Source organism: Rhododendron vialii, chromosome 13a (assembly GCF_030253575.1).
Source record: "Rhododendron vialii isolate Sample 1 chromosome 13a, ASM3025357v1".
In the NCBI taxonomy this organism is placed as follows: domain Eukaryota; kingdom Viridiplantae; phylum Streptophyta; class Magnoliopsida; order Ericales; family Ericaceae; genus Rhododendron; species Rhododendron vialii.
Window position 1 is genome coordinate 20,315,052 of NC_080569.1, and position 27,582 is coordinate 20,342,633.

The window sequence follows — 27,582 nt, forward strand, 5'->3', positions numbered from 1 at the left end:
TACCTGCAATCTGCATCCATGCTTGCTATATCTCCCAAGAAAGGGTAGCTGATGCTAAAAGCAAAACTATACACCAATTACCTATCCGTACTTCTCACATAATACATTGTTGCACAACCAAGCCATTGTCTTCTTTTGATCTATAAGCAAGACGCACACAGCCAGAAAGGGAAAGAAGTACGCTACACTCGAGTGGATGGCATGGCCAAGTGAAACTCTTTAGATAGGGTCCCGATGCAAGTGCTCTTGGAGTGTGGACTTGCTACAAAAGCCCATGGCGAAAAGCAGAGTTGACCATACAAATTCTGCTCAGGATCAATAAACCCTGAACCGTCAAATGCACGACTATCTAATGAAATGATTCTAAAAGGCCACATAGAGATTTACTCTCTCTCTCTCTCACTCAAACATGAGCATAATTAAACAACATCTACCATCCGAAGGTGGTTGACACAAACAAACAAAGATGTCCAGCAGCACTTGGCATTAAGAACCTTCCATACAAAGTAGATCTTGTCCAACACAGCATGAAAATTGCAGGCTAGATCATAGAGCGCGCCTGAAAGTAAGGTTAATGCGTGTGGCCTCTGCTTTTGCACGTTTAGGCACCGAGTGGACCCAATCCCTCTGGGTATAGCCTCTCATCAGCAATAGCGAGCCATGCTTTAATGTAAATGAGTGTTGGTCGGACTGGCTATTCTTCTTCAACCGCTTGCTTGGAGGTTCACCCTCAACTCTTTTATTGGTTTGTACTTGCATGTAGAAGAAAGTAACAGAAGTGCATAAGTACAATATCAGGCTGTACAATTCATACATGAATTAACTTGTAATAGGAGATTGTATGGATTGCAGATCAAGAAATTTTGTCGAATCCAACACTGATGCAATTCATTCCCGCACCACTGAAATCCCAGCTACAATGCATTGGTGCAAAAAGAGTGGAAGCATCACCAAAACCAAAACAACAATTAATTTTGCAAGACCGATTCAGATACCGAAAATGACGAGCAAAAAATGCATGGTTATACCTCGAGGAATTTTACTTGGTTTCTTCCTCAACAAGAACTCACGATCACAACCAAAGGAAACTGATACAATTTCAGGGGTTGAACCGTAAAGCTTTTCATCATCAGCATGCCAACCTACATAGTCATTACCACCTTTATACCTATTCAAGAGCAAGCTGTTAAAACTACTCCCAGGAAAAGTTTTGTGGACCTACAGGGAAAAGTGAAAACATAAGATTCTGCTGAAGCTAATTAGAAATAGGAGTGGAAAATCTATTCAGGGAAGATTATGAGAAAGCTTGAATTAAACATTCTTACTGCCTCCAAAATATCCTTTAGTGGAGGAAAATCATCCCAGGAGTATGCATGAGGCTGATACCCACTGTAACCTAGTTCTGGCAATCCGGAACTTGCAATATAACAAGTGTCTCTAGGCTGCAGACGAAAGAGAAACCATGGGAAACTAGCATTCAGCCATTCACCGATCACGTCCGTGGGAATGAACATAAAATCTTTAAACATGAGAAAGTATGCACCAAAAGCAGATATAATTATCAACATTAATCACTTTCACTGATATAATGTCCAAGTAAATCACAAAAGCCACCAAGGTGGAAGTGGGAATCAATCCCTTACAATTGGTACATTTTGAGTTCGTTTTATGTCTTCCACCAACAGAGTGTTTCCCAGTACACTCAAAGTACTCCAACACTTTTTCTCAGAAACGACCAATCAAACTTTATTTCTTTTGTCGTGAACAAAAAAAAAATTGGACAAAATGAGGGAGCCTTTGTGATGATTGGAAATTAATTTCATGGGACGACTTCAAAGCAATTCAGTTTGCGTAACTCACAACTCCGTTATCCCGTAAGAGAAGCACGAGCACCAAAAATTTACGTAATGTATTCAGACGATATTTTCTGTCAGTGCTTAGGAAATTTAGAAGGAATTGTCATGGACCATCGAAACCTCAGCCTACCAATTTTCCCATACCAAGAATCCCTGAAGAAAAATGGGGGTCAAAATGCTCAGAAACTGCTTCAACAAGCAATAGTTGCAACAAAGTCGCTTGCATACATATTGTTGTAAAAATCCTAAAGCAAAACTACAACTGAAAGAAGCCATACTCGGTCCAAAAGCATTGCTAGGTAGGAATCAGGGGTCTAACAGCCCCTTTGGATTGAATGATTAGGTAAGAAACTAAGACAAGAAAAGAAAGGATTAGAGTTTCTCACCAAATCAATCATATGGATTAAGCATTGAGTAATTTGGTGAGAAATGTTCCAAAAATCAGTTTTCTAAAAATCACTAGGCGCTAGTCGGACGTAAGAGGGGCGCCTAGTTGCCAACTAATCAGCGCCTAGGCCGATTTTAATCCAGGCGTTGGAACGCCTGAGCACCTAGGCGCCGACTAGACCGACTTTCAGAACACTGCCAAAAATTGCATTTTCTGATTAGTTCCTTTCCATTTCTAAACACAAACTTCTCACAATCCAAAGGCACTGTAACTCCTTTGCACACAAAAAGGATTGGATTCTATGCGATGCAAATGGAAGTCGAATCGTAATACGAAAAGGAAAAAAAGAAGAGCATATTTGATTAAGGCCTCGATTGGATGCTGTGGAAGAGAGGTGTATTGTGCAATACACCCGTATTAGGGTTTGACAGGACAGATATGGAGCCGCTTGGATGCTGTTTTGTCTCCTGTATTCATGTATTCCCTTCTCCGTTTATCCCGTCGATGGCGTACTAATTATAGCCACCCCTTCAGGCGTCTATAATTTATCCGGCCCAATACACCCCATTTCTTGACAGATCTACCCTCACTCATCCCCCTCTTCATTTGTTCCATGTGTTGCCGTACAATGACGACCTGAGAACTGTGGAGAAGGTTTTGGTCTGGGTTTTGGGCGATTTGAGTTTTGGGTGGCGATTTCTGGTTAGGGTTTCACAATCTCTACCAAATCCCTTCCCCGATCTGTGAAGGTATGTGTTTATTTCGAAATTTCTTGTTTTCGATTTTATTTTTTTGATTTCTACCTGGGTTTCTCGATTTCTTGTTGAAATTTTTGTTGGGTTTTGTGATTTCTGGTTAGGTTTCGATTTTTGTCTCCATAAGCTGTAGATTGTTGGTATTTTTGTCCATATGAACAGAATTTGGGTTTACCATATTCTTGAGCATGCTGTTTACGGGTTTACCAACTGTTTTCTAGTCGTTTCTGGATTTATAAGGGTGTTTTCTGCAGATTTCATCCTATTTAAGGCTTTAGGAGAAGAATATTGATCTCCAAAATCAATGTGCTTAATAGAAATCTCTACCTCCACTGTGCTCCTCCCTTCTCGAACATTGAAATTGACATTGGCATTCACAACTTGCCATTACAACATGACTTTTCTTCCCATTACGGGTATGACAGCATAAACTTCACCTGTTGCCTAAAAAAGTCAGCCTTAGAAGCACTTCTGGCCAGGATAAGAAGTCCAGAGACCAAGCGATCCAGTCGATGAATGGCTGACATTTTTAGTGTCATGGAAATTAAAAGGATTATGTGACTTATCAGGATGAACACAAGGATAAAATATAACTCCAAATATAGAAAAAGAAAAAGGAAAAAAGAAAAAGAAAAGGAAGGGTGGGGGGAGAATTTTGAAAAACTAACGACCATAGAATTGAAGTAACAATCAACATATGCTTCTGTATTAGTGAAATGAGCATGTTGCAAAATACATTATGACAGTTGCAATTCAAGGCCAACTGTCAGAATGTTCTTTCCAAAGTAACTTCAGAACCTCGTCGAGTATTCCTCCCTACTATCCATTTTGGGAGTTTAATCACCCAATGTGTGTACAAATTGAATTCTTTTTCAACCATTGGAAGGTCCAAAAGATACTTGAGAACCAAGGGATCAAATACCATGCCATCTGAAGTCCATGACATGTATGATGAAATGGAAATCCAAAATAAAGCAATTGCTAAGTGCTTGTATGGGTTTGCAACCTATTTTCATGCTGTTTTATGGTATATTTTTTTTATAGGGTTTCATGATTTCTGTTGTTATTTTTCGATATAGCAGATAAAGTATAAGATGTAGCATGATTATTGATTAAAGTGTAAGATGGTTTGGATTTAGACAGCCTAAGAACTACCATCGATTTGCTGTAGGGAAAACAGATTGATACAGAGAGTGGTGACCGGTGAGTAACCAGAGGGATCGAGTTTTGTACGATGGAGATTTTACTTGTTGAATAATAATCTGAAATTTCCTCTCAATGGGTTGTGTGTGTGTGTTTGGTTTGATACCTCGGCAAAACAAATGGCCATTTTTGTTCTCTGATGTCATTTGTTTTTCCTCTCAGTTGGTTGTGTGTGATTCGAAAACTCAAACCAAGAAAAGGCCATTTCACCCCCAAATGTTAGCACGTGAAACGATTATGGAAAGAATTGTAGAGATTAGTAAGAGGTGTGTGTGAAAACGGGCTCAAAACACTTTATATTACCAAAAATACAAAACACATGCACGTTTACTTTATCCCAATATTAATGGGACTCTCCGTTAGTAGAAGATGGAATTGAGTCATCAAAAATTAGTTGAGATGCCTTGAGTTATTAAAATAAAGAAATAGAAGCAAGAGCACGTTTCCTTTTTTTACTTTTTTCGTACTTCGGAATATAGCACCTTTCCTTTATGTACTTGGTCCATAGCCTATGAAGCACGGATACGGATACGGGATACGGATACGACACGATACGGATACGGCGATACGTCAAAACCTAAAAACATAGGATACGGATACTTCGGGGATACGGCTGTATAAATTATACATTTTTATAATTATTAGTCTCTTAGGCATAAAAGTGAAGTCATAAGAAATAAAAGAGTAGTTGAATTGCTAATACCAAGCATGAAGTACATGTCAATCTCAAAAGAGTAGGAACTTATTTGCCGTATCCTAAACGTATCCTGCCGTATCCTAAACGTATCCTGCCGTATCCTAAACGTATCCTGCCGTATCCCCCATGTATCCCTCGCGTATCCGAAATAAAAAATATTTAATTTAAATGCAGGATACTTATTTGCCGTATCCAATACGTATCGGAGCGTATCGGGCGCGTATCCGTATCCCTCGCGTATCCAATACTCGTACGTGACTAGTTTCGGAGTATCCGTGCTTCATAGTCCATAGCTGTTCGAAAATACAAGATATAACAAAAAGAATGCAATAGAGAATACAATTGCATATGAAATTCTTCACATATAGCAAATACCTCCTATAAACCATGGTCGTAGTCTTCCTGCAAACCCACGGAAGCATATGGAAGCATATAGACCTAACATTTACCTATTGGTTGTTCGAACCAACAATCCATTAGTCAATTTTTCCTATCCTTAAAAACTTCTCTGATATATCACACATCTAATGCTTGTTTTACATTTTCTTGGCAAGTGAAAACGAAATTGGTTGCAATTCCTTTTCAATAATAGAGTGGTATATGCATGAGACTTTGGCCTATGGCGACAACATGCAATGGAGTATTATTTTGACTTATCTCCAGAACTATCACAAAATTAACACTTGTTGACAAAAAGAGATTTTCTAACATACTAGTAGTTGAAGACTTGAAGTTTAATTGTTTTTATGGTTGATAGGATGGCAAGATTAAACAGAACCCAAATAAGAAGAAGAAGAAATGAAAAGGCAGTCATGGCGTTATCCGCCTTTGTTATTTCTACATTGGCTGTGCTTCGCCTTTACTTGTTCATCACCTCCACAAAACGACGTCCATGTCCACACTTGTCTCCTAATCCGAACTTTTACCAGACCCAAGTAGATAACCTCAATAGGCTTGTGAGGGGTAATGAAAGTGATTGCTACGATCAGTTGAGGGTGAATAGACATACGTTCTTGAGATTGTGCTTTCTAGTTCGAGGTGTTGGATTAGGGGACTCACGCTACGTATGTCTTGAGGAGAGGGTAGCCATTTTCTTGTGGATCATTTCACACCATACAAAGCAGAGGCGTACGAAATATGAGTTTTGGAGATCGGGTGAAACAGTAAGCAGGCATTTCAATGCCGTGCTCCAAGCCATCTTGCGGCTTTACAACATGCTCCTAGAAAAGCCCGAGCCTATTCCTCCTAACTACCACGACAGTAGATGGAGTTGGTTTCAGGTACACTCGAGTTTAATTAATGCTATTTCTTTCGGTTTCAATCATAAACTCTCCCATAAGTACTCTTCCCCATAAGTTCTCACTTCACTTGTTTCATAATTTTTCCTAGAATTGTCTTGGGGCTTTGGATGGGACATACGTGCCAGTTAATCCCCCAGCAGTTGACAAGCCACGGTATAGGTCAAGGAAGGGTGAGATCTCTACTAATGTCTTAGGTGTTTGTACTCGAGATCAAAAATTCTCCTATGTATTGTCTGGTTGGGAAGGCTCGGCCACAGACTCTAGAATTCTTCACAATGCCATTACGAGACCCACTGGCCTTAAAGTCCCACATGGTACATTTCATATCCTAAGTTCATGTTTCCTTTGAGTCCATTTCATTTTCCGCAGTCAATGTCGTAACTTCCATTGGTTACAGGACATTACTACCTTGTGGATGGTGGCTACACAAATGGGGATGGTTTTCTAGCACCGTATCGCGGCCAACGATATCACATTAACATTTGGAGGCAAGGTGGCATCCCGGCTACGAAAGAGGAGTACTTCAACATGAAGCACTCCCAAGCTAGGAATGTCATTGAGAGAAGCTTTGGTGTTCTTAAGATGCGATTTGCATTATTGAAATGTGCCTCCTATTACCCCATAAGGACTCAATGTCGTATTGTGACAGCTTGTTGCCTTGTCCATAACCTCATTAAGAGAGAGATGCCGAACGATCCTATTGAGGCCGAGTATACGCAATGGGAACAAGACAACCTACATAATGTGGAGGTTGATGACAACATTGGTACTGTCGAGGCTTCTAATGAATGGACTGCGGGGAGGGATGCATTGGCTACCGCAATGTTTAACAATTGGTTAGGCAATGGTGGGGGACTAGTGGGAAATATTTGAGACATTTGTATTAATAAGTGATTGAAGTACTTGTAATAGAACTTAGTAATTCTTCTGTGGTATGATCTATTAACTTTCAATGTGTAACTTTCAATGCTTTCCTAGTTAATCAATGTGTAACTTTCATCATTAAATGTGCGATCTCGTTCATGATAATATTAGATGTACTCCTTTTATATACCTTGTAGTATTTGAATGCACTTGACAGCAATGACTACCGAAGAACCCGAACTTGTTGAAATCGAAGGTCCTTCCAAAAAGCCCCGTAAGACTTGGAGGCAAGTGGAAGAGGATACATTACTCAAGGTTATGATGAATGAGGTCTGTGAAAAGTGGAAGTGGCCTGCCGAAAATGGGTTTAGACCCGGGTTCTTCACACACTGTGAGGTGGAGTTGGCGAAGGTGTTACCGGATGCTAACATTAAGGCCAACCCACACATCGACTCAAAAGTAAGGTATTGGAAACAAACATACCATAAGATACTTGACATAATAAGTCTTAGTGGGGTGAGTTGGGACCATACCAACAAACGCATTGTGGTCGATGACCCAACTGTGTGGGCGGACTACGAAAAGGTAACTATGAATACTTTATTGGATAGTTAATGCATGAGATATGAAACTAATAACTTCCAATGTTTATGTAGGCCTACTCAAAAAAGGCCAAAGGCATGAATATGAAGCCATTCCCAATGTTTGATGATTGGGCTATCCTATTTGGAAAGGATAGGGCAACGGGGGAGGGTGCGGAGGATCCGAGCCAAATGGCTATGCCGGATGTATTTGGTACACCAGATGATGTTTACATGCCCCACTTCGGTCCAGAATTTGATGATTCCTTCTTGAATGAAACCCCCTCCACTCCCATACTTACTCCCACACGTCCGAACTCCACACCTCCGACCTCCACACCTCCGACCTCCACACCACATAGGTCACTCCCAACCTCCATTCCCCGGCCAACCTCGGCCCCGGCTAATGCTGCAGCTAAGAAGGGGAGGAAGAGGACAAGAATGGGTGAGGAGGAAGAATCCATGCATGCATGCATGAACACTTTTCTGAAGGATACCTCGAGCCATATGGGAGAAATGGTGAGCTCAGTAGGGTATGAAAAAGAGCTATCGAAACGTCGACAGAACGTTCAAACCGAGTTAGGGAAGCTTAATATCACTCTTACACAAAAATTCAAGTTAAGTGCTGTTATTTGCGAAGAGGAACAGAGGGTGGATAACTTCTATGGGTGCAAAGAGGAGGAGAGGCAAGAGTACGTTGAGGCCATCCTCAATGGTGAGATCTATGGACCGATATGAAGTGGGCAAGAGTGGGAATATTGGTGCCTATTTTTTGAAGTGGCTGATATTGAACGTGATCTAAATATGGTGGAATTTTTTTGTGTAACTAACTACTTTTTTGACTAATGGTACCAATTTTTTGTGTAACTAAGAAGTTTATGATGTATGAGCACTAAGAAAACTAAGAACGATGGGATAATGTTTGCGTAATTAAGTATGGGGCAATATGCTTAAGTAATTGCACGGTGGGAATTTTTTGTGTAACTAAGTACTTTGTAATGGTTTATGATGTGTTAATGACATTACCATGTATTCTTACTTTACTTTTGTTCACTCAATTTATGGCAAATATGGTTAATTAATTGTAATTATGTTCAATGACAGGTTATGGGTGATTCGGTACCCCTAATAGGGCGATGATGAAACAATTACAATGTAAATGAAGGTAGTGCCTTGGCGGGGTAACTTTTGTTGCAGCCATGAGTACCCTCCTGTTTTCTTGATACTTTTCTGAGCCCACTGGACAACATGCTAAACTGCATAGGGCTGCTACAGTTTTGGACATTGTTTTCTGTTTAGCTTTACTGCAGTTTGATTTAGCATGCTGTTTTCTGCTGTTACCAAGCTATTATGGAAATGCATAACCAATTTGGTGGCTATGATGTGTTACAAGCTGAGCCAAGTATTTGTGGATTTGGCTGTGATGATATTTGATCTGAGCCTAAGGTTGCTTTTAAACTGCATTCAACTATTTTTGGACTGCTGTGTGTGTGTGGGTGTGTGTGTGTTATGTGCTGCTGCTGAAGTTGTTTCGGGACTGGTGAAAATTCTTGTGTTGTTGCTTTTGTTCTGGCAGGATAAACCAGTTTAGCATGCTATTTCCTGCTATTTCTGAGTTGAGTATGCTGTCTTGTGCAGTTTTTGGTTATGAATGGCTATGACAAGTGTTGGCAGGTTCTTAGGAATGGTAAAGAGTAAAGACAGCCTTAGTTTGATGTCTTAGACTTTGGTGTTTCTGCTGTTTTGTGTTGTTTCTGGGTTTACCATGCAATTGGCAAGCTGTGTGTGTGTGTGCTCAGTTAAGTGTTGTGTGTGCAGCAGGTTTTTGGTTCAAAAGTGCAGATTTTGGGGTTAAAAAAATGGCAGATTTTTTGTCCAAGTTAAGTCTTGGTTAATGGTTGAAAATTCAGTGGTTTGTTGGTTAAAAAACCCCATGAACAACAGGTTAGTTGGTAAAATTAGTGGATTGGCTATGATGATATTTGTTCTGAGCCTAAGGATAGGTGGTTTGACATATATTGGTGGATATGGTCTAGCTATGACTAGCCTAGCTTTCTGTTTGTGTTGTTGCTGCTGGTGGTTCAATTGCTATGTTAAGAGAGTGTGTGTTACAGGTGGCTATGATGTTGTAAAAGCTGAGCCAAATTTGATTGGCAATGTTGTTTTCGGCTGTTACCATGTTATTTTGTTCTATTTGAGGGCAGTTTTCTGCTATTACCATGCTATTTTGTTCTGTTGGAGGGCAGTTTTCTACTTATGAAGCGATATTTTCTACGGTGACCATGCAGTTTTTCTGATGGGTATAAGGGCATGAATGTGTGTGTTCTCTTTATTTATGGGCAATGATGAATCAATTCTATTATTAATTAAGGTAGATACCATGGCGGGGTATCATTAGATGCAGCCATGAGTACCCTATGATTCCCGAATTAATTTTTCTGAGCTCAATCCAGTCTAGCTATGGGTTTGGAACCTGTTTTCTTGATCTGCATGTTGTTTTCTGCAATGTAGAAGGCTGTTTTGTGGGTTTGGCAGTGATGATATTTGATCTAAGCCTAAGGTTGCTTTCGAACTGCATTGGTACCTGTTTTTGGACTGCTGTGTGTGTGTGTGTTGTGTTGTTGCTGTTGCTGTTGCTGTTGTTTTTGGATTGCTGAAAGTTTTTGGACTGTTGCTGCTGTTCTGGAAAGTTTTTGGTTACACTTCGGCATGTAGTGTGCAAGGTTTTTTTTCAAATTAATTGTTGTGTGTGCAGCAGGTTTTTGGTTCAAACATTTTGAGGTTTGAATGCAGTTTTACTGCACATTGCTATGCAAGTGCAACTGCTGCTACTGCTCTATGTGTGTGTCTGTCCAAACTGCAGTTTTAATGGAGATTGGAGGTTGTTCTAGTGCAATTTTTTGAGGGATTTGCAGCAGGTGTACGTGTGTGTATGTTCCAATAGGTGTGTTTGTTGTTTTAGCATCCAAAGAGGTGTTTGTGTTGCTGTTGTGTCCAAACAGGATACACCTTTTACTTACAAAATCTGGTGCTGATACTGTTATGGCCAATGTTTGGTTCAAACTGACTGTCGTGTGTGAATCAGGTTTTTTGTTCAAAAAATTAAAGGTTTGAATGCATTTTGGGTTCCAAACTGTATCCAAGATTGTGCTTGATGTATCAATCGGGCACTTATCCAGATATTTTTGGCTATGATGATAAATTTTTCAAAGACGTGTTGAGAACTTAGGCGGGGCAACATTAAAAGGTCAAATTGGGCACTAATGTTGCAGCCTACTAGTCCTTCAAAAAGTAGTCTTGAACTTACAAATTATCTGAGCCAAATGTTAACAACTGTTCGACACGTATCCAAGCACGCCACCGAGTCCTACAGGAAAAAGAAGCAATGGAAGACCAAGAAGAGGATGAAGCATTGTAATTTTTTCTTAGGTTTCGTATGTTGTATTTTGTTGGCACATTTTATTCGATTCAGAATGAAGGTGTAAGTATAAGTTTGAGAATTTCGAAATGAAGATTGTCTTATGTTGAGCAAAATTTTGTGATTCGACAAGAGTTGTTTATTTCTTGAATGGAATCGAGTTGTTAATTTTGAATTTCTTCATTGGATCATTACTATAACTCTTTTTTTAGACAAATGATTTTTATTGGTAAATTGCGTGTCCCTCATGTGTCTAACTTGTGGATTCAGCTACAAAAAAAATACATGAACAATATGAAAAATCTTTGCTAAACAAGAGTGTGTATAGAATTGCAACATCTCCTCCTCCTCCTACTCGCTCCAAGCCCGGTGTGCCATTCAAATGATGCAAAAAAACAAAAATGTAAAACTAGATATTTAAATGGAAATATGTGGGATGAGATAAGAATAATGAGTGCTATTTATAATGAAATTAACCAATATTAATGAAATAAAACAAAATATAATAACCCATTTTAAAAACGAATTTTTCATATTATTATAAAAATGGAAACATGTGGATGGTATTTAACTAATTCAAAAAACGAATTATATGTTTAAAAAATGATTTTTTAAATATTATTATATTACTTAACTAATTTATTATTGATTATTTGTGAAAAAATTAAATTAAAAGTTGGATTTCATAATTATATGTTTAACGTAATAAATAATCATATTATACACTGCATAAGGGCAAATGAGTCATTTGACAGCTTTTGACATCATACACCCTTTCTTATACACCCAATTTATCCTTCATCCAAACCAAGTATTAATTTATCCTCCTTCTCTAATACATCATCCAAACCATCTACTTTTTAATACACCCTCTATAAATGTCACATCAATGTGGGTCCTCCCTTCTTAACTAATACCCCTTACTATTTTATCCCCCCTTCATAAATAATACACCCAAAACTCATACCGCATCCAATCGGGCCCTAAGTGTTAAATTTATTGGAGAGTTCCGACCTAAAACCAATTGGCAATAGGTGGAGTAGCTTCTAGATTTTATTAATCAAGCTTTGGTGACAAAGATGAGCGATGTCGGAGAAAGTTTAACAAAATTGGGGCCGATAATTCACTCAAAATACTGCCTTTACTCTTCCTTCTCGTAGGCAACAGAAATTAATGAATATATATAGATACATATATATATGAGTCTTCTTCCCTGAAGACCACCATAACTTAATAAAATAAAAATAAAGACCTCCCTTTCCCGATTCGATAGAATTTCAATGATCAAGCCGCTCAATGTGTTCAGAATGTGATTTTAAGTGTACCCGCGAAAAATCAGAAAAAAAAAAAAAATGGAAATGACTTCATCCGAGCAGTTTTTGTTTGTTTTTTTATCAAACGGTTCAAATTAAAACTGCTCGGGAGAAGGCCTTTCTGTTTTTTTTTGTCCCGATTCCTCGTATGTACCTTAAAATCACCGTTCTGAACACATTGAACGGCTTGGATCTTCCAAATTCGAACAGAAAATGATAAAAAATTGAACGGCTTGGATCTTCAAAATTCGATCGGAAAATGATAAAAAATGGGTAAGGACCTCCTCAACAATATATATATATATATATATATATATATATATATATAATATAGAGAGAGAGAGAGAGAGAGAGAGAGACCTGGACGCAAGAACGGCCGAAGACGCGAATGATGGGTCTGGTCCAGGGTATCTCTTTGTTGAGGTAATGGAACCATTTCCAGGACTCCTCAAACGACAGAAACCGTGGAATGAAGACTACTTCGCTTCCATTCTGCAGATCAATGGTTTGTCTTTTTCCTTCTCCGTTGGGGTTAGAGCTCGTTGCTTCATGCCCTGTCGTCGATTTTATTAGATTCATCGTCGCTGATCGAGAGAGAGAGGAGAGAGAAAGAGAACGCGCGCGCTCGCCAAGGAAAGAAATGGAAAGGGGAGGAAACACTGAGGCGCCATTTGATAACAATAATACGTGGATGGAATTCGCAAGAGATGATATTAAAATTGAGATTGGTAATAAAAAATAATTGTTAATGAGAAGAAATTAATAATAAGTATATTTGTTTGGAATGAAATTAGATGATCGAATTATCAATAGCATGTTTGTTTAAGATGAGATTGGATTGATAGAAGAAATTGGTAATGAAAAGAGATTGGATTTGAACTATAAATACCAAGTCTCACGGGATATTGCTACCCCTAAAGTTCGGCTTCCTCATCACATGAGATTTACAATCTGAAGCCATTTGTGTTACCAAACAAGAATTAATAATCCGAAGAGTCTATTAGTCCAATCCCATAGCCGAATCGGACGCGGGACTCTGGCACAACACCTGAGGCACAGCACCCCTACCCACACCCAAAAAGGCCCAAAAATGGTATCTGAGGAAAAAAAATTTAAGTTTCTTATTTGCAATTCTACGGAGTAGAAACGTGATTATAAGAGTCTTAGAGATAAAATTTAATTATGTCTCTTTAGAATAATTTGATCAGAATAATAAGATCTTCACACTGGTTCAAACGAATTGAAAATTGGAGCAGATAATTTTTTAACTATATTTTTAATATATAAACAATCTATATATTAAAACAATCAATCTATATATTAAAACAATCTAAAAAAATTAAGTACTCCAATTTTTAATCCGTTTGAATATGTGCGAAGATCTTATTATTCTGAATATATTATTCTAAAAAGACATAATTAACTTTTGTCTTTAAGGCTCTAATAATCATGTTTCTGCTCCACATGATCCTAAATAAATAGCAGATACTTAATTATAAGAGTCCTAGAGACAAAAGTTAATTATGATCCTTTAGAATAATATGTTCAGAATAATAAGATATTTGCACTTATTCAAACAGATTAAAAATTAGAGTACTTAATTTTTGTAGAATGTTTATATATTAAAAATACAGTTAAAAAATTATCTGCCCAATTTTCAATCCGTTTGAACCAATGTGAAGATCTTATTATTCTGATCAAATTATTCTAAAGAGACATAATTAAATTTTATCTCTAAGACTTTTATAATCACGTTTCTACTCCATAAAATTGCAAGTAGGAAACTTAAAATTTTTTTCCTTAGAAAACGGTACGGTTTTTGGGCTTTTTTGGGTGTGGGTAGGGGGTGCACCAGAGCCCCGCGTCCAGCCGAATCAAGTTATCAAAACGGAGCGTAAATGATTTAGAAAAGTAGTACTCCCTATCCCATTTTTATTTTATTTTTTTATCCGTACTCTCCCAATCCCATTTTTAGGTCTTGTTTCGTTTTTTTTTAAAACCTACTTCTAAAAAAAAAGAAGGTAATTTGAAATTTAAATATAACGAAAATAAAAAATAATATTGCACCGTTTAAAAGATCTCTATGAAATCTATCAAACAAAATCCATATTAGTAAAAAAATTATTTACTTAAACATATGATTTTTGAGCTTGATATTATCTCTTTTTTTTTAAAGTTTATTTTTTAAGAAATCGAAACGGGGCCTTTAATAGTCCAGGAATCCTTTTTTTTTTTTTGAAATGGGCGCGATCCGAACAGCGGTTATTCACCAGAAGCATTTGTTATGTTTGGGGTGCGTTTGACGTCTTTGAGATGGATTCGGATTGATAGTTGTGAGGTAGTTTGGTTTATGATTGGGGTTCAACTTAACGTGGGTTATTGTCGCTGTATTGGTTTGTTCAGTGTATATTTGGGGTTCGGCTTGACGCTTGTGGAGTTCTTTTGCGGATTTGCGCTTTTCGTGATGGCTGCTTAGTTTGTTTTTGGTCTGTTTTGTTGAAGTTCGGAGGTGTTGACTAGGGTTGGGGGTGGGTGGTTAGGGTAGGTAATAGTTAAATTCGATGTTGAAAAGTGGGCATGTATTTTGGGATGTCTCAAAATATAGTATAAGACTATCTAAATAGGACGGATGGAGTAATACTGTAACATTTTTCCATGTGAAAATTATATACAAATAGATTTATTTAAAAATACTAGAGTTCTCTTCCCTTTTTAAGTGATTCTATTTGAGATAGGAGTACCATTTTTTGCATACATGGGACCAGGTTGCTGAAAAGACAAATATACCCACTAGAAGTGAAACACTAAAAACTTTTCTCATTGGGGACAGTCTGTTCATAAAAAATACAATAAAATATCATAAGTATAAGGTGCAACGTTATTCGATTGAAGGAGCAAATGATACATTTCACAAAATAGAAGTATAATCTGACACTATCCGCTTGTCTTGAATTAGGTGTAATTTAGTTCTATTAAGAGTGCAATTTTCTCGACCAGATGTGCAAGAAGGTTAATTACCTCATGGAGCAGTGTTTACATTTTGTCATTACGTAAAGTTTTAGACATCATGATAGCACCCAACTTGTCCTCATTAGGGGCAATCCGTTCGATACAAAGTGCAATAAAGTGTCATATAAGATGCAACACTATTCGATCAACGAGCAAAGGATTCGGGTAAGGGGTATTTTTTGTCTGGCTAATTTTAAAATACCATGTATGTGCAATTATTGTTTGGCTCTCCATGACTTGATGATTCTCATTTCTAAATAACTTGTTCAGGAGTTTGCATTTGCTCCTCTTCCCACTGAAATGCAATTTCCCACATAAAATCTCTTTAGCCCTATTTTGCTTTCGCACCCACTTAATATATTTACCCACTTAAATCCGAAACTTAATTGCTCCATCACCTTAATCTGTTGCCCCGCCTATCTGCCACTGTTTCTGCCATCACTGAACCCAATCGCTAAGCATTTGAATACAGTAGATAGATCTTTTGTTAAGAACTTACTTCATGCCGTCTACATATGCATGTCTTAATGAAAACAGAAGCAAAGTCAAACACCTGATTTGTGCATATTAAAGTGAGTTTTCATTTTAATTCACGGATCTACTCCGAAGCTCGTTACAATAATTCAATTCCGTTTGAATCAGGTTAAGGCTTCCTTAGAAAATAAGTTGTCATCGTCGGAATTGCTTTGTTATTCAGTTTGTTGTGGCAGTCAGTGTAGTAGTAGTTAGACTAGTTTCTTTATTGCTAGAACACCATTTTTGTTATTTGGAATGGAGGCTATAATAGGAAAACTATCTATTAACGTCTGTAAGAACAGAAGTATTATCGTTATTCCAGGCTCTTCTGTTTCTAGTTGAGAGTGGCGGTTGATGGTTGGGTCGTTCCGTAAACAAAAATGAGGTTTAGGGTTAGGTTGAAGAATGAAGATGCATGGGTACAAAACCTTTATTATGAATTGCAAAGGTATGCATGTGGCAGATGTTCAATTAAATTTTCTTTTCACTAAAATTGAGTTCTAATAAAACTTCTTTCGCTCACAAAAGCTACTGAGATAAACATGGATCAGCCAGGTCAGTCAGTTTATGATGAATAACTGCTATATCTCTCTCGTCGCAAGTTACAACACAGTTACCTTCAAAAAAAAGAAAAGAGTTCAAAATTTTGGACATCACTTTAACTATGGCTAATTGATACCTGGACGGATAAATGAAGGACTAGTCCAGGTAATTGGCCTATATTCCCAAGAACTCCAGCCCAATCTAAAAATACACCATCAAGGTGAGGCTTACACTTTCCTATCCAAACTTGCAAGTAAATAAAAATGGGTCATACTCCTTAATGGGAATTAATGGGCAGTAATGAGACTAACATAACACTCTTCAGAAATGGGGCTCAAACTCACATACACACTTAGAACCATTACAGCCCATTTACTTCCTACATTAGCCAGTCAAATCCATTGCTAAACAACCTACATATGTATATATTGTTTTTCTTCTTCTAAAGGTACTACAAGACTATCATAAAACTTGTCCCCCAGTACAACACTACATGCTTCAGCAACCTTAGTTTGAAACTACCTTGACCTTGAGGGAGCAACAGGAGATGGATTGGTCAGTTTGATCTTTAACTCTATCTCCCCAGACTCCACATCAGAAAGCCTCAGCCAAACATCCTGCACTACCTCACCATTTATGCAACTAATAGTGCTGTCCCAAGCCAAACAATTGTCGGTGTCGGGTATAACCTTCCTTAATGTTGTCTCGCCGGAAGAAACCCCCAGTATCTGTCTCAATCTAGCAGCCGAGATTAATGGTTGAAGACTGAGGTGAGCATGACCCATCTTGTCATCCGCCTTGAATCGGTCTTTATCGAATACTTGCTGTCAACAATCATTTTGGTCAGATCCCATACAACTATAGAATTCTAAGCTTAATATACAAATATGGATGAAACTCATATTGACATGGGAATAACATGTGAAAATTTACTCTTTCAAAAGTAAACATTAAACTACAGCAGCTAGTAAATGACCGTTAGTCTAAAAATGCCTAAAGGTTACAACAAACTTATTTGGACCCCAAGTAGCCACTTCTTCTGTTGAAATTTCCCAAACAAGCTCAAAAAAAGCTCAAAAACAGAAATTTAAATAATGATAAAAATAGGAGTTACCATTATTGCCTCTCATTGTTCCTACCAAGACAAGTTAACATATCTGAGTATAAAGTAGCAAAACCAGTCCCTTCAGATGATAACAAACGTATTGATGTAACTGGCACTGTAGCACAAACGGGATCAAGGAATTCATGGAAGTACTCAAAAATTAAGGAAGGCGTTAATGCCACAATTCATAGTGTTAAGAGGCATGACTAATAATCTAAAATGGCATATTCCCTAAGAGAACGTTCAGTCATTCTACATCGTAAAATGTTCACGAAGTCGCAGTTTCCCCCAAAACCTTCTCACTGCTCCACTAACCTATCTCCTCCCAGTTGTTTTCCTCCACAATAACATTACCCATTCTCTCTATAACTGGTTCCTCTCTAGTTCAATGCACATTCACATCGTGTAAAATGTCTACCCGATGAGAAGATGGAATCAAATAATTTCAGAATTATAGAGCACTGCTCAACTTGATAATTACCACTCTGTCAATGGCACCTAATGGCTAAAATTGGTCTTCTCAAATAGAATCCCTCGTCTACAATTTCATTTTACATCTGAACCAACCTCTCTCATTCATTAGACCTGCCGATCCACCTTCTCTATACCTATCTAGTATCTGTCAGTGCCCACTCTAGATTAATTCCAAAGAGCTTGGCAAGCTCTGGCTAAAACTTGAATTTGTGATGAAGAGAGAGAGAGAGAGAGAGAGAGAGAGAGAGAGAGAGAGGAACTCTATATCCCCAAAGAAAACCACGTTGTCAACTTTGTTTTGAAATGATTCTTCTCGATCTGGACTGCAGTTCTTTGCACTCAGATTTCTATTTATCAAGGATTCTCATATTGGATCTACATCGAACTATCCTTGCAACAACTCCTTGCTTCAGAATGGAGTAGACAGTAGAGGCATTGAAAGGGAAGAGATGGTGGTTGTTTGGTAGAGAGAGAGAGAGAGGAGGTCTGGTGTCAAGAGAGGAAAGGAACAAATGTAGAAGACATGGTCACCAAGTGACACAAATGCTCTAAAGGGCAAATAAGCCATTTCGGGTAAAAGCTCGTGGCTCCAACAATTGGAGTCGTGGCATTAACGGCGTCCAAAATCAATCAATATCAATGTTTTGCTGCTTCGCAACACTAGACATTCAACAAACTTGAAACATGGCAAGCAACTGAAGAACATTAGAAGAAAAAATTTCTATTCAATAAACAATATTATGAATCTTTTGACAAGCTCGAGTAAAGAATAAATTGACCATCAAGGTGTTGATTTCTGATACTAATAGTTAAATACCACAGGGTTAAGGCGTGACTCATAGAAACTTACCAAGTTCAGAATTTCAGCAGATTCTTTGAGAGAGAAACTAAGTTCTTCATTCCAAACAGGGTTGAGGCAGCTACTGATAACTCTGGTCTTCGCTGTCTGTCACAGAAAATGAAATTTAATAACTTGGGCAGTAATAAGAGAAGCAATTTGACATAATCAAGTACTAATTACAAATAGTCTAGTCGAATGTGTTCATTGAAAGAAGAGTTCATATGAAGAAGTGTATACGATGGGTCTCACATACTCAAACCAAAAAAAAAAAGAACAAAAAGGAGGAGGATACATGGAGGAAATGAAAGAAAAGAACCATTATGGCATATTGTTGTTTCTCCGAAAAAAGGACATCATATTGTTTATGTTAGAATAGAGTTTAGTCTTTGTCCAGCATCAGTTAGTTGAGTTATGTAATAATCACTTGACAATATAAATAAAGTTCTCTTGTGCTACGGTTAATTAACACCATATACACTTTTACTCTCCCAAATAACATGGTACCAGAGCATAACCCTAACCCTAATCCTAACCAACCACCACTATAGCTGCCATCTTCCACCACAATAGTTACCACTTTTTATTGCTGTAAAACCTAAATGGCTGGCCTCATCCCATTGAAACCCTAAGAACAGTCAGAAACCTAACCTAATGTAACCCACCCTATACATAAAGTTCTCCTGTGTTACGGTTAATTAACACCCTATACACTTTTACTCTCCCAAACAACATGGTACTAGAGCATAATCCTAATCCTAACCAACCACCACTATAGCCGCCACCTTCCACCACGATAGCTACCACTTGCTGCTGCCGTAAAACCTAAAGGGCCGAACTCATCCCATCGAAACCCTAAAAACAGTCGGAAACCTAACCCTTATGTAACCCACCCATCCTCCAACCCTTGCCGTACACCATCCATTTGTCGAAGTCTCCCCATACATCATCTGACGTCAGATGACCTTCATTTGGTTTTATCCAGTCACCTACGACCCTGAAATCCACCAATCGACCGTCCCAAAAACTGTCGAAACCCTAGCGCCACCCTTTGAAACCCTAAACCCACCCCTCGTCAGCCTTTGTCTGCCTCTCGCGACCATCGCTGCACCATCTACAGTGCTTGCCAATTCTCCACAGTACTCACCGAGCTCTTTACAGTGCTCGCTGCACTCGATTAGTGAGATTTTGCAATTGATTTGGGTTTTTTAGGCCCGATTGGTACTCGTTTTTGGTATTTCAAAGTCCTCTTGGAGTCTTCCACCTCTAAGACTCAAGCAATGTCTTGGTAGGTGCTCTTTTGCGATTTGTTCCACGATCTTCTAGTCTCTGTTGGGATGGTAATGCCTTATCTTGATTAGTTGCTTTCTATATTTCGACACTGCTCTGCAATGGATTCATTTCTACCCTATCATGTCTGTTTTTGTCCTCAATCTGTTGGTTTGCTGGTGGGTTCTTGTTGTTGTTTGATTTGAAGCAATGACACGTTTATGGTTGTTCGGTCTGCTCGGTGGTTCATAGTTGGTTGTCAGATTGGTGGGTTGATTTGTGGTTAGTTGTTTACTGATCGTAGTTGGTTTCATCTTGGCTATTGGGTTTATTTGCTCCTGTTGGTTGATTTTGTTGGTTAGTTGGTTATCGTTGATTCGGTGCAATTACTAAGAGTGTTGAGTCTGATTCTACTCTTAAAGTTTGGCTAGATCGTCTCGGTTTTGAGAGAGGTTGTCTATTACCTCCACACCATTGAATGGTAAAAATTATGTTGTTTGGGCTAAACCTATGAGAACCCACCATGGGACTAATATCCCACATCGGTAGATTGGAAAAAACTGAAGTGGAATATTAATGACAACGACAAGTTACTGTATAACTTAAGATTAACCTTTTGAGCCACGTGATTAGGCGAATCGTTAGCAGGTCAGCTGGTGCGGGTCGTGACAAGTGGTATCAAAGCTTGCACCAATCGAAAGCGTGAGGTAGGTCCCGCGAGGAGACGTGCTTGGGTAAGTTCAATAAGTGAGGCACCTAAGGTGCTTGTCATGCTTGGGCGGGTCCCTCATGAGAGGAACCCGAGGTGCTTGTCGTGCTTAAATGGGTGCCTGTCTCACATCGCTTGATGAGTTGTGATGGACTATGAGGCGCAATGGGGACGTTGCAGCCAAGGTGGGGAGATTGTGAGAACCCACCATGAGACTAATATCCCACATCAGTAGATTGGAAAAAACTAAAGTGGAATATTAAAGACAGCGACGAGCTACTATATAACTTGAGGTTAACCTTTTGAGTCATATGGTTTAGGCGAATGGTTAGCAGGTTAGCTGGTGCGGATCGTGACAAAACCAGTCGAGGTTTATTATCTGGGTGAGACAAAGTTTCATTACTTGACCGTAGAGGTGGCAATTTGGGTCCAGTAATATGGTTTCACTCAAACCCATCCATTTATAATCAGCCTAAACCCGCCCATATTTTATAATGGGTTTATATGGGTTGAACCCATATAAACCCACATTTACATGGGTTAAATGGGTTAAAAATGGGTTCTATATGGGTTAGAATTAAAAGACCCACACCTGCAAAAGAGTGAACTATGGGTAATCTCTCTCTCACTCCTGCACGCCTCCCGTACGAACCAATGCAAATCACATGGACAGATGGACTCTTTAGAAAGATTTTCCGAAATAAGTAATAGTCCTCCTAGTAAAAAAGAGAAATAGATGGAATTCAATTCGATTTCCACTTGCCTTGCAGTTAGGATAGGCACAGTTGACTGGCTTGGTTCTCTTTCACTTAATTAATTTTTACGTTGGTTTTTCTGAATTTTTGTTAGATTCGAGTAATTTTTTTTGGGTTAATCATCTGTCTCGATGAGAGGAGTCTAAAAAGTATAAAATTATGACCAAATGCAAAAAAAAAAAATCGCTAAAGACGAAAAATGTATCAAACCACTGTCTTCTGGAGCTTAAGTCCCGTCTTATTTGAATTTTTTCGACATCGGTCCATATTTTCATACTTTTTCAATCCGTCTCGTCAAGAAGAACGATTAATCCTAAAAATTAACGTGAAACTAACTAAAGTCCAAAATTTTAGATATTACTACCAAAAAAATCAGGGTGAAAGTAAAAAAAAATTACTTTTCTAATTCCTCTCGTCAAGACGATCAATAAGGGTAAAAGATTTGTTGCAAAACAAACCAATGCGGGAAAAAAAGAGTTGAATTAGGACAAAACTAGAAAAGGGGAGAAAATGAAAAACGGGTCAGGTCGGGCGGGTTTGGCTATGACTTGACCCATATTCAACCCAATCCATTTTAACCCACCTAATATTGACCCGTACTTGACCCGTCCATATTCAACCCGCGACTTGTTTCAACCCGCCCATTTGCCACCTCTACTTGACTGTATGGTTGAATGGTGCTCATGTGGGGCGCAAGTTGGCGATGGGAGGCGATGGTGGGAGATGTTTGATGCTGGCGGTGCTCTTTGACAATGGAGGAGGTAGGGTATTGAGGAAGATGGGATGGGCAATTGAGAGAAGAGAATCGAAAGGGACGATAAGGTAGCTTACTCTCATCAACTAACAGCAAGAAACGGGGTTATTTAGAGGGGAACATGGTTATACCATTAGACGACACCGTCCTACTAATTGTCATCAATTGGGCAAGCTGGGCGTATCATAACCGTTCAATTCAGTCATTAATGTATTGGCAGCCATCTGTTGAAACCTCCAGACCATATGGAGAGTGAAAAGATGGGGAGAGGAACCCGTACCTACATTCACTACTTGGAAGCATACACAGAAATAATGATTGGCTTATAAATGAGAATGAGCACACCCTAATAGCCCAACTGATCAAAACAGTCGTATGAGGTAATTTCCAATATTTTGAACCAGTACCTGATAGAAAATACTCAAAATACTTGCAACCTAGTTCGGTGGAAAAATATTGGAAGTATTACTAAAAAAGTTTGACTACTACAGTAACATATAAAATTAGACTAAAAAGTTACGCAGAAGATTAACCTTTTCTAGCATATTGACTACTGGTATACAAATTCACAACATTAAAGACAACAATGATGAGCACTAAAAATGGTTTATGTTGAACACAAATGAGGAAACCAACTGAAACTGTTAAGACGGGATGAATCTTATAAAATTAGACTAAAAAGTTACACGGACGATTAACCATTTCTAGCATATTGATTACTGGTACACAAATTCACAACATTAAAGACAACAATGATGAACACTAAAATGGTTTATGTTGAACACAAATGAGGAAACCAACTGAAACTGTTAAGACGGGATGAATTTTCTTCCACAAATGCATTTGAGCTAACGGTAACTAGTGCCAGAGATGCATTTGAGCTAAGTAAATTGTCACATTGTTTGAGAAAAGAAAGATGGTGGTGTGTTGGCTACTCCCTTCGTGTCTACAGGAGCTCAATTGGCAGATATCTTTACCAAACCATTGTTTAAACCACGTTTAGTGTTGTTATGTAACAAGTTGGGATCCTGTGATATTTATTCTCCAGCTTGAAGAGGAGTGTTAGAATAGAGTTTAGTATTTGTCCCACATCAGTTAGTTGAGTTATGTAATAAATAACTTGATAATATAAGTAAAGTTTTCTTGTGTTAGGATTAATTAACACCCTATACACACTTTTACTCTCCCAAACAACAGTTTAAGTTGACAAAAGACAATAGGGGAAACAATAACTAACCGAATTTGTCATTCTTATACAAGCCATCATGCCCCCAACTTAAGAGTAAAGAGTAACATAGAGAAGAAAGGCAGAAGCCATTGATCTAGTCAATCAACTAGACAGAATTAGAAGGTAGGTTTACACCAACCAGAGAAAAAAAAGAAAGAATAACACATATAATAACTTATATGTTCCTTCACAACACTTACGTAGTAAAGGAGTCTAGTCAAGGACCAAAGAAATTGCAGGAAAACCAGAAATGGAAGCATGCAAGTACAAGACAATAATGACACATATTTACAGTACTCATCATAATCCAACAAAATAGGAGCATGGGAAAACCTGATTGCCCAGCTTGACAATAACGTAAGGATCACTGCTCTTGAAGTCTCTGACTACTAACCTTTTCCCTTGCACAACAATTACTTTTAGCAGACCCAATGGTTCTCCCATAATGAACTGAAAGCCAGCTAACCAACAGTCCAAAAATGCAAGAACAAAACAAAATTAATCTCCAACTTTTTAATAAAAAGGGGAAATTGATGAAGGAACTATGACCAATGAAGACTACTATTTTCTTCTTGGTCCAGGGAACAAAATACAGTACAGGGTGTAAAATGCTAAACCGAAGAATTGTTATTTAGAAAGAGGCTATCAAGAAAGTATCCAACACTAACTATCGTTACTATCCAAAAGAGAATTTCAGCCAACATGAAACTCTATAAATTATAGAATTTCCTCCGTGAACAAGAAAGCACATGACAGCCATGTTATGAGAAGCAACCTCACCAATACCCATGGCCCACCCTCAATGAAAATCTAATAGTCGACTGCTTGAATTGGGACCCCTTATTTCAGTACAAGAATAGAGACCATATTAGGCTTCCTTCTTTGCCAAATGTTATGGAAGTGAACAATATTCCATAGAATACTGGTATGTCATCAATACTAAGATGGTCTCTCTTTATTTTTTTGATCAGCAATATACTAAGACAGTCTTTGCAGAAACGATATCCAAGAAGACGACATAAAGGTATCAGTTTTAGAATTACTTATTTTAGTAAATTCGAAAATAAGTATTATTTCCATCTGCACGCTTGACATGTCTGTACACTGTTCAGTAGTTAATGCTGTAACGGGGTATATGATCTTAAGTGTGGAAAACAAAATCAAGTACCTCTAGCTTATATTCCTTCTCAGAATATACTCTCTATGTACTTTCCCTTGCTACTGATCTTACTATACCGTAGCGCTCATAGTACTATCAGCAGATCTCAATGCTTAGAAGCCATTATGCATGCCACCTAAAACGAGGAGAGATAGACGCAGAGAGAAGTAGGGTGAGGCCGTTCAACAGTTGTAGGAGGAAAAATAAGACAGTTTGATAGGTGCCTTTTCCACAAACAATCATAGAGATTCATTCCCATACATCTTGCAAACATGTAGTATGGAATCTATGGATAGAGAATCTTGAATACATGCAGCAAACCATTATCATTGTAAATGACTAGTCATCCTTGTAGAATGAATGCATATCTCCCCCACCCCAACCATACTTCAAACATGTAAACATTCCACCCCCCACCACCCCTTTACGGCTCTGCTCCCTATTTTTCTTTCTTCACCATCTGCCAAATGTGGTGTCTCAACTCTCAGTTATAACCATCAGATGCAAACGGCAACTTTAAGGTATGGATAGAAGTATACCTAAATTTCTTTTGGAAACATCTTGAATCCCGAAATTTGAATTGCCATTGTGAGTACAGTTGACTGGCTGAAGTTTTCCAAGATAGACTTTAGGACCCAAAATAGGCTACTGTAATGGGAAACCCTAGCTCTATCTGCTTACAAAGAAATTAAAGAAAGCACTACCAACAAATAGAGCAAAATACACCAGAGTCGTGGAATTTTGAAAATGGTAGTGAGACGGAATGGTAAGAGGGATCACAATTAGAGAGGAATAGTCCTAATTGCCAACCCTCATGGGCTGGGAAGGGTAGGGAGATGAAAATGGAACAGAAAGGATAATGATGGGAACGCGGAAAACCGAAATTAAACCTACTCTTTAGGTTATCCTGTCCTTAGATAAGTATATTTAAAGCCAGGATACATGATACATAAGGAGAGCCAAAGAAAGTGGAGAGAAGAAGAACTCAAATGCCACAACCCTAAAAACAAGAGCCTCAACCTTTAATCACAAAATCTTGTCATTTATTAAATCTGCCTAATACATATGCGGACGCTTTTATTTATAGGCTAATGCGGACGCTTTTATTTATAGGCTAAAACCCTAATAAGAAACTGAAATCTTAATACCAACCAAACGGAGACAACTGATAAGGTTCCTAATTACCTTGAATTTACAAGGAAACAAAATTAAAGATATCTGGAAAATAGGAAATTAACCCTCAATGTGAAAGTTTTGCGCACATGTAAAAATTTTGGATCTCATCATTCCGTATCAATAAGCTTTGGTCTTAAGCCTGATTGCTAACGTCGTACAATTCACCCCAATCCAAACTCCTTAACTTAAAAGTTCCCTTTTGAACACTAGGGATCCTAAGCTTACGAGTTATGAATATCAATAACCACTCTATGTAATGAACTACGAATGACGGTTGACATATTTCTTTAGTGAGATTGTCTGGTTATCAGACTTGCAGCTAGAAATTGATCAGACTGTTTGACTCGACATAATTTCTGCAGAACCAAAGTACGGAATGCCGAGTGTAATTAAGCATCAATCGCCTAATGATCAATGCGTTCACTGGATAACTTGTGTTGTTGTTACTGGTATCCAATGATGAGAGCATACGCATTTACTATATATCTATTCAAGTGAAAAAACAGTAACATCATCTGAAATATAAGGTAGTAGGTTACCAAGGGAGATCAAGACACCAAAAATCGCTTACAAACCGCCAAAGCACATGTAAGCAAGTCTATCAATAAAATTGCAATATGGGCCATAAAAGGAAGTGTAGCAAGTTATACACATTGACTAAGTAAGTATAGAAACGCTACGAAGCACTAAACAAATTATCTGAGCTGTGGGAGCTGAGTATAACCAGTTGGAAATATTTTTGTAATCAAAATAGCTTCTCCAATAAAAGCATTTAACAAGTACAGCATGCAACAAACTTCATTCATATCATCCGAAGCTCTCCTCTTGGGGTTGATGAATGCAACTGCAGAAAGCTTTATACTAAACCCTAGACCACCAGAGAGAGAGAGAGAGAGAGAGAGAGAAAGAGACTTGTAGCCGCAGCTACAATGCAGGAAAGATTTTGAAACAAAGAAAGCCTCCAACTTTAGATGACAAAAAGGAAAACCCCCAAGTACTTAGAGACCTTATAACCGCAGCTAAAATGCAGTAAAGAGTTTCAAACAAAGAAACCCACCAACTTTCGATGACAAAAAGGGGAATGCCATGACGACTTGCCTGCACAAACATCCTCATTCGTTCTCAACGAAGTTCTTATCACATCTTCACGAAACTCGAAATAGAAGCAAAATGACGACACCCATAAAGGAAACCAGTAAATTAAAGCTAAATACATGTCTCTGAAACCATCCAACCGTTTGCAGAGGAAAAATTGAAGCACAGTTACAAATTAAAAATATACATCTGTAGCAAAAAAACACCTAAATTATAGTAGTTAGTGAGCTTGTACCCACAAAATAAAACAGGAGAACAAGAACGAATTTACAATGGACAAGGAGTTTGAGCCATATGAAACCAACTTACGAGCGGAGAGAGGGAGAGACCCAGGAGCGCTGTTCCCTTTCTCTGTGGTTCGATCGGATTTGATATGCAACTAGTACCCAATTTTACCTTCAGAAGAGCAACAAACAGCTTGTTATCCCATGTGCCACTGTTGCATTTCTTTTTAATTAAAAAAATGTTATGACAACCTGCGCAAATTCGAATACAGACGTGTGTTTGGGACTTTGCGGGTGTTCCTACCACGACCAAGTTGTGGACCACCACTTTTTCGTATTGTCCTAATTCAAT

General features: G+C 38.3%; 3 protein-coding genes and 1 long non-coding RNA gene across 4 annotated transcripts; 3 read left to right on the top strand and 1 right to left on the bottom strand.

Annotated features, from left to right (window-relative positions):
* LOC131313969 (uncharacterized) lies at positions 1 to 27,375 on the bottom strand. The gene is made up of 13 exons (XM_058342464.1): positions 27,316 to 27,375; positions 27,126 to 27,195; positions 23,910 to 24,037; positions 18,874 to 18,969; positions 16,967 to 17,268; positions 16,756 to 16,763; positions 16,581 to 16,645; positions 15,885 to 15,938; positions 15,118 to 15,145; positions 12,737 to 13,086; positions 1,326 to 1,442; positions 1,029 to 1,218; positions 1 to 752 (listed from the first exon to the last, which is right to left on the bottom strand). The coding sequence occupies exons 2-13, from the start codon at positions 27,139 to 27,141 to the stop codon at positions 547 to 549; spliced, it is 1,560 nt and encodes a 519-aa protein (XP_058198447.1). The 5' UTR covers positions 27,142 to 27,195; positions 27,316 to 27,375; the 3' UTR covers positions 1 to 546.
* LOC131314668 (protein ALP1-like) lies at positions 2,626 to 7,122 on the top strand. The gene is made up of 4 exons (XM_058343486.1): positions 2,626 to 2,993; positions 5,657 to 6,179; positions 6,289 to 6,514; positions 6,598 to 7,122. The coding sequence occupies exons 2-4, from the start codon at positions 5,658 to 5,660 to the stop codon at positions 7,071 to 7,073; spliced, it is 1,224 nt and encodes a 407-aa protein (XP_058199469.1). The 5' UTR covers positions 2,626 to 2,993; position 5,657; the 3' UTR covers positions 7,074 to 7,122.
* LOC131314670 (uncharacterized) lies at positions 7,254 to 8,611 on the top strand. The gene is made up of 2 exons (XM_058343487.1): positions 7,254 to 7,649; positions 7,721 to 8,611. The coding sequence occupies exons 1-2, from the start codon at positions 7,269 to 7,271 to the stop codon at positions 8,381 to 8,383; spliced, it is 1,044 nt and encodes a 347-aa protein (XP_058199470.1). The 5' UTR covers positions 7,254 to 7,268; the 3' UTR covers positions 8,384 to 8,611.
* Positions 10,300 to 11,213, top strand: LOC131314671 (uncharacterized). The gene is made up of 3 exons (XR_009196468.1): positions 10,300 to 10,356; positions 10,590 to 10,618; positions 10,938 to 11,213. It is a non-coding gene; the product is annotated as an uncharacterized LOC131314671 (long non-coding RNA).
* Positions 27,376 to 27,582: the final 207 nt, after the last annotated feature.